Below are 7,376 nucleotides of genomic sequence, written 5' to 3'. Positions count from 1 at the left end.
ATATATATATATATATATATATATATATATATATATAAAAGCATTTCACATAAAGATTATTTATGCTTTTCTAAGCCTTATAAGCTTGCATTTTATACGAAGAGTCACCTCAAAGCGACGCCTTTACTCGTGAAACCAATTACTCAACCGATGTTAGTAGTCCGTTTGAATTCACCCCAATTTGTACAGATGCACTCCTTATCTCTCATGTTGCCAGCAGAGATCAGGGCGGTGCACGAGCGACGGACATGGGGTGAGTTTATCACTCGCTTGAGTTCGTTACCACCGCTCAGCACTACGCGACCAACTGCTTCCCCGCGCACGAGATCCCACTTTTCCTTACCAACACGTGGCGGACGAGGAAGCATCAAGTTACCGCAATGACGTCCGCGGTTGGTCACGTTATGTTGTGATATTTAACGAACACATGAGATTGAGATCACACCAACGGGACTTGCTGACGAATCTGTGCCGTAAATCAATACTTTAAAGATCGTGTCACAACAAATCAAGAACTTCCCATTATGATTTGAAGTGATACATTACCGATTGATTCCGTTACGCGGATGACACAAAATATGTCAGGTTAGCACCGGCCGCGCTCCCTTTCCCGGTTTGTTCGGCGACGCGGGGGGAAGGGAGACCGAGCGCACATTAGCAGGGAAGGTGACAGCGGAGGCTTCACCCATCTCTCTGTCTCTCCGGATCCAGATGTTGGCTTTAAGGTTTCTCCAAACCTAGAAATCTGTTGAAGATATTACTTCTTTGCGAATCTCTCTTTGTTCTTGAATCGGGTACAGCGCGGAAGTAGCTGTCGTCAGTAGTAGTTGTGATTCGTGGGAGTTTGAGTTTGATTGGAACTCCAGTAGTAGTGAGGTTCTGCGCCGATCGAGATGCGGCCCGGCCTTAGTTCATCCGTCTACAAGAGGATGAACTCCAAGGATTTCGTCGGCGATCCCGATCGCGCCGACGATGTCTCAGGTATAATCTCCTTCTTTTGGGGGCGATTCGATCGATGAATCGTTGTTTTAATGCGTTGAAATTGTGGTTCTGCTGTTAGATCGATTGCTGAATCTGATGGATCAGAACATTGGCAATCCGTCCTGGAAACCGTCTTTACCCCACGTTTGTATCGCAACCGTATCCTCCTTCTTGTTCGGATACCATCTCGGGTGAGTGCTGTGGATCGTGGTTTTCTTTTTCCTTCTTCTTGTTTGAGGTCGTGCCTTGTATGCCGATCTTTCGTTGCAGGGTTGTGAATGAGCCGCTCGAGAGCATTTCGCTGGATCTCGGGTTCACCGGGAACACGTTGGCGGAAGGTGATCTGCATTGGATTCACAGTTTTGTGTTTGAGTTATTATGATTTGTTTGGTAGTATATGGTGGTGATGATGGTCATCGATTTCTTGTGCAGGACTTGTGGTGAGCATGTGTTTGGGAGGCGCACTTATTGGATGTTTGTTTAGTGGGTTGATCTCCGACGGCATCGGGCGGCGCAGGTCTTTCCAGTTGAGCGCTTTGCCCATGATTATCGGGGCTTCATTGAGGTAATTTATCGAGATTGGAGAATCTTGCAGGCATTTCTCGTCATCATTTTTTGTATCAATTTATTCCCATTGCACTTTCCAAAGTTCGCTTTTTATCTTTGCTACAGAAAATAAGGTGCATTGTTAATTATGCATATAGTCTGATAATGAGCTATCAACAGAAAACAGAAGCAATGTTCTGTTTTCTGGAGGGGAAAAGGAGCATTACTTGCTCTTCGTTGTCGCCAAAACTGCAACTTTTCTGATGTCTAAGTGTATCACTTGACATGCATCTGCAGTGCTTCGACGACCAGTCTGGTTGGTATGCTTCTTGGCAGATTTCTTGCTGGAACAGGGATGGGTCTGGGACCAGCTGTAGCATCCCTTTATGTGACGGAGGTATCAAGATGTTTTTTTTCTTTCAGATAACCCGTGTCCATAATTTCAGTATTTAACATTCTCATTTACCATACTGTTGGATCTGATTTTATCTGTTGTCCCAACTTTCATATGTGGTCAGGTTTCTCCTTCTTCAGTGAGAGGTACTTATGGTAGTTTAATTCAGATTGCAACATGCCTCGGGCTGATAGCGGCACTCTTTATTGGTGCTCCAGTCAAGGAAATTGTGGGATGGTAACTTGTCCGTTGAGACATTGTGCAGTGACTTCCACTCGGACGTTCTTGGATAATCTTTTCCAAACCATTACATAAACTTCGAATGGTTGCAGGTGGCGAGTATGCTTTTGGGTATCTACTGTTCCAGCTGCATTTCTTGCTCTCTGTATGGAGTTTTGTGCTGAAAGTCCTCATTGGCTCTATAAGGTCATCTTTTTTATGTCTGTTCGCTGTGTCTCTCTGCATTAGTTTGGCCTTTTAAATAATATTTTATTTTATTTTTATCTTTATAAGGATCTATTCCCTTGTCGGGGATGCTTTAGAAAATATTGGTTGTTTAACATACTCTTCAAATTTATCAGTAACATGGGAGTTTTGGTTGATGCTCTAGATAAGAATGTTTCTGGAATGGTAGTTCATAAAGACAGATACTTATTCAATTTTTTGCAACAGTGGGATCAATGAATCATTTGACTGTAATTGTTTCAAGAACTCAGTATACCTGAGGATGTGAATCATTTTACATTTTATTAGAAGTATGTGGTCCAGTGAATTTGACATTTCATAACTTCTTCTCTTAGTTTCTTGATAATATTATTGTGATGGAAATAAAATTTTCAGCTTTAGCTTGATTCAAAAGGATGTATTTTCTTGGTTGTTGACCTAAGAGTTCAAAATTTTTGCTTGTTAAGTCTGCTAATGTTTCTTTGTCTGACCTTTTTTAGGTTGACGTGGCTTTAGTCGTAACTAGTAATTATCTGCTGGTTAGCCACTGTGCCCTTTGCTCAATCTATGTTTGACATTTTTCTGATCAAGTTAGAAAAGAAACAAAGCATATTTGGCATTAAGATTTCTCTCAAGTTTGCTTCTGAAAATTGTTAATATTCTTATGTGAACTTCTTTCGGGATGTAAACAATTAGCAGTGGAAGTGGTTGTGCATTGTGAAAACATAATATAGTGTATAACGCATCCTAGAAAGGTATTATCGATGTTCAGTTGTTCGAGCATATGAGCAAGCCTCAAATTGATAAGGCGACAGTCATGCAGGCTGCAATTTACATGCAAAAATCCATAGGGTCGAGCTGCTTAATTTATCTTTCCACAAGTGAGGGAGGAGTGGCAATATAGCAACAACCTTTTGCCCCATGTTGTCATTTTTGGCTTTTTTTTTAGATAAGTACAATTATTTGTGTCCATGTGTTATTGATTCAATTTTTTGCTTAGACTAAGTTCTAGGGTTCATATTAGGTATATGCATCAGTTCAAAATTTTCCTTTTTTTATGCTTGGTTTATGAGACTTGTGGCATTTTGAAATGCTGAACTTTTTTTTATCTTGTACAAATTTTAGTGAGAACTGAAACTCGGTCTGAATGTTGTTAGATGAAGAAAACCTAAGTTTAACTTATTTTCATACCTCTATATTGTTGATCAAATGTATTAGTCTGTTAAATGTTTCTATGCTTTCATTTACTTGATCCATATGTAAAAATGTTTTTAGGCTTTTTCCAACTTCAAAGATTGTGTCCAACAGATTGGATTCACTTTGAAGAGGGATTATATTAGTTTCACCACTTTGTATATCACCTAGGTGTTTGTCTGGTGTCTACTATGTTATCACTTGGACGGTTACATAAAGTAGGGATCCCAAGGCCATCACAGTGATAGAAACCACTCTTGTAGCAGTGCCCTTTCAAAAACGGAAGATGAGAAGGCATTTCATGATATTTTAATAATTCTGTTTTAAATATTCTCTTGCACTGTTGTGTAAAAATGCAATGAGACTGGTAAGATGACATTTGTTTACGAGAATATAATTATGAATGGATGTTGGTCAACTGCAGCGTGGAAGAGTTGCTGAAGCAGAAGTTGAGTTTGAAAGACTCTTGGGAGGACCTCACGTCAAACTAGCAATGGCAGAATTATCAAGGTCAGAGAGAGGGGATGACGGAGAAAGCATAAAGTATTCTGAGCTATTCTATGGTCGACACTTCAGAGGTATCCATTACATGCGCCGAGCCTTGCTAAATCTTTGTTGTTCTATTCTCATTTGTTTATTTTGAAATATATATAATTATTTGTTCATTGCAATTCCCTTTTCCTGCTACAGTTGTTTTTATTGGAACAATGCTATTTGCTTTCCAACAGTTGTCGGGAATAAATGCTGTATTCTATTTCTCTTCTGCCGTGTTCAGAAGCGCAGGGGTGCCATCAGATATTGCTAATACATGTGTTGGATTTGCATACTTATCAGGTTAGACGCATGAGACTTAGTATTAGTGGAATTATCATGTCCTACTCGCAAGTAGCTTATCCTTCTTTTCTAACAGGCTCAGTTGTTGCCATGCTTTTGATGGACATATTAGGAAGGAAGCTTCTTCTTGTAGGAAGTTTTCTGGGAATGGTAAAGTAGAAATCCTTGTTTCTAAATCTTTTGTGGATTGTGAATTCATATGCATTTCTTAGTTGTAGTTGGTGCTGATTCAGGCAGCAGCAATGGGTCTCCAGGCTATTGCAGCAAGTCTTTCCGACCAAGGTTCTTGGCATGTGTACCTCTCTGTTGGCGGAATGCTGTTGTAAGTTCTGCAAAGCAATCTCACCTCATTTTCTTCTCACCCCATATCTTTCTCACCTAAATTTTGTTTTATGTGGATTAAATTATACTGAGGCCAAGCATGACTTCCAAGTTTTGTATGAACAGCTAAACTTGAATATTAAAATGTGCATCTTAAGATACATTTTTCTGTTTGACTCAGCATCTAGTAGCTCATGTTTGTAGATTGATTATGGCGTCATGCCTGTTACGGATAAAACAAGAAAAAAATGATGGTCTTGCAAATCTTTGAGCAAAAATGATGAGAAATATTTTACAGTCTATTTAGGCTGTTCTGTGACTTTTTCTTTTGCCAGGGGATGGAGAATCACTAGGATTATAACAATGATATGCATAATTAATGGCCAGTAGTAACTACCAATGTCTAGATGTGCGTTGATGGTTCAGTCTTAACTCATGGCTGATGGATAAGTATCAGATCGTATTATAAGTCATATTGGTACCAGTCAGATCAGCCATCAGTGACTAAGCACCACTTTCAAGCATCTGCAAAGGTGATCATTGTCCATTGATATGTTGCAGTTCATTGCTGAGCATGTGTAATCTTCTGCTTGCTAACAGCTTCCGTATGCTCTAACCTATCATGAAATGATGGATTGTTTATTTCACTTGTATGTTTATGAAGTTAAATACGTTACTAATTTGTTTATGGAAAATTAAGGGCTATGGAGAATTTGATTTCAAATTGATCACGTGAACTCTACAGATCTGTCCTTGCATTTTCATTGGGAGCCGGCCCAGTTCCTAGTCTACTTTTGCCTGAGATTTTTCCCAACAAGATTCGTGCAAAGGGTGTGGCTTTGTGCATGTCCGTGCACTGGGTAACGACTGTCATGTTTCCCTTTTCACATAACGTGATAAAAAACAAGTTTATTTCAAGATTCTTTGCTGAGAAATATTAGTCTGATTAGTCAATTTAACTTATCAACAAAGAATAATAGTTTTTACAAACAATGTATTCTTCACCTGAAATTGTTTTTAATTCTGGCTTACTATTATTAGTGAGCTTATTGAGAAAATGTCTTGGGAATATGAAAAGGCCTTTGCTTTGATGCATATGACTTTTGAACTCAAAAGACTACTGATTTTAAAATTTCAGGTTGTGAACTTCTTTGTCGGTTTGTTCTTTTTGCGGTTGCTAGAGCTATTAGGAGCAAAGATCTTGTACTCGATCTTTGCATCCTTTTGCTTGATGGGAGCAATTTTTGTGAGAAAGAATGTTGTTGAAACTAAAGGCAAGACTCTCCAGGAAATCGAAGTCGCGCTCCTATCAGCTGTGTAAAGGTAATAATATCTTATACTTGTTTTCAATATGGTTAATGGTGATTGAAAAAATTATAGATTTTATGGTGAGGCAAATAAAGATTGCTTCTCATGCAGAATCTCTGTCAGCTTACAGTCAGCTTAGATCTGAAATGAGAATTAGTGACCAAGACATGTTGACTAGATTATTTTTTTATTGTGACAGCTTTCTTTATTAAGAGCTATGAACTAACTGGATGGTGTTTTTGCAAATTCTCAATCTCAAACCATGCCACAGCAAACTTTCAACTCAAACTGAAGATGGAAAGGAAATCCACCCATGACACCCTGAAATTTGAATCCAGCTACTGAAAAATTGTTTGGGGTTTAAAATTACAGCTTGTTTGATTATACCTTGATTTTCTGATCATCGTAATAGTACCGCATGTAGTATTCGGACTGAATAATTGTGAAATTACTTCCACAGGTAAAGTAAGAAACATCTCTCTCTTTTCCCGGAGGGATCTTAAGACTGCATGTGGTACAATGCTTTTCATTCTGATACTCCTAGAATTTGCTTAAAACTCAGATAAATAGCATTGAGTTGAGTTTTTTGAATTACCCGATCCTCTCCACCACTTCTTCCATAGATCATTCCTTGTATGAGTCGGTACTTTTTTTTTTTTTCTTCAACTATCATATATCTTAGCCGTTAATGTTAATTTTGCAGGTGACATATTGCAAATCATGGAATCTAATCCTTTACAAACCATAGCAGTTATTTGGATTCTGAGTGGCACAACATTTTTAAGTCTGCCAAATAAATAGAAGTATAATTTATTAATATGGAAGGCTTCATTCCTTGTGAAGTGCCTTGGTATCAACTTTAGATTCTGTCCGTAGACAAATTAAACAGACCAATGAGAGTCTGACACTGAAGATGTAATTTTTTTCTGAGAAAAACCTACCTACATATTCTTTTGGCTATAGTATCTCATTCCTTACCAATCTCATCTGTTCAAATCTTCGGAGGATGATCCATCCGACATTGACGCTATGTTCTTATTGATCCATGTGTTCTTGCTTCATATGTGTGGGCAAATCAAGATGCTTATTTCTTTTGGAGAGGATGCTACACGTTAAACATCCTTTGTTGTTAAAATCCAAGTTAATATTTGCTAGATATAATGCCTTAGACGCAGTCGTGAGAATATGAACAACGTGGAGAAGACAATTCTACAAAAAATTTATAAGAATAAAAATAAACTAATTTATATATAGTGTTCCAAGTCGGGTTGATATGAGATGGGAACGATGACCATAAGGATTGTCGATGCTTTAGTATCATATAGTTGATATATCGATGCTAATAGCTCCATGC

General features: G+C 38.3%; 1 protein-coding gene across 1 annotated transcript; it reads left to right on the top strand.

Annotated features, from left to right (window-relative positions):
• Positions 1-578: 578 nt before the first annotated feature.
• LOC135618288 (probable plastidic glucose transporter 3) lies at positions 579-6,941 on the top strand. The gene is made up of 14 exons (XM_065119166.1): positions 579-981; positions 1,061-1,172; positions 1,252-1,319; positions 1,414-1,546; positions 1,825-1,924; positions 2,046-2,158; positions 2,254-2,347; positions 3,984-4,137; positions 4,250-4,393; positions 4,470-4,543; positions 4,627-4,715; positions 5,460-5,574; positions 5,853-6,037; positions 6,222-6,941. The coding sequence occupies exons 1-13, from the start codon at positions 894-896 to the stop codon at positions 6,033-6,035; spliced, it is 1,467 nt and encodes a 488-aa protein (XP_064975238.1). The 5' UTR covers positions 579-893; the 3' UTR covers positions 6,036-6,037; positions 6,222-6,941.
• The last annotated feature ends 435 nt before the right edge of the window (positions 6,942-7,376 follow it).

Source organism: Musa acuminata, chromosome BXJ2-8, assembly GCF_036884655.1.
Source record: "Musa acuminata AAA Group cultivar baxijiao chromosome BXJ2-8, Cavendish_Baxijiao_AAA, whole genome shotgun sequence".
NCBI lineage: Eukaryota > Viridiplantae > Streptophyta > Magnoliopsida > Zingiberales > Musaceae > Musa > Musa acuminata.
The sequence above is the reverse complement of the archived record's forward strand: the minus strand, read 5'-3'. Positions and strand labels throughout refer to the sequence as shown.

Excerpts from the sequence above, each read along its gene's own strand:
- LOC135618288 (XM_065119166.1), top strand. The coding sequence starts at position 894 with ATGCGGCCCGGCCTTAGTTCATCCGTCTACAAGAGGATGAACTCCAAG. Across the intron at positions 1,547-1,824 it reads ATTATCGGGGCTTCATTGAG|TGCTTCGACGACCAGTCTGG; the intron begins GTAATTTATCGA and ends ATGCATCTGCAG. Across the intron at positions 5,575-5,852 it reads TGTGCATGTCCGTGCACTGG|GTTGTGAACTTCTTTGTCGG; the intron begins GTAACGACTGTC and ends TTAAAATTTCAG.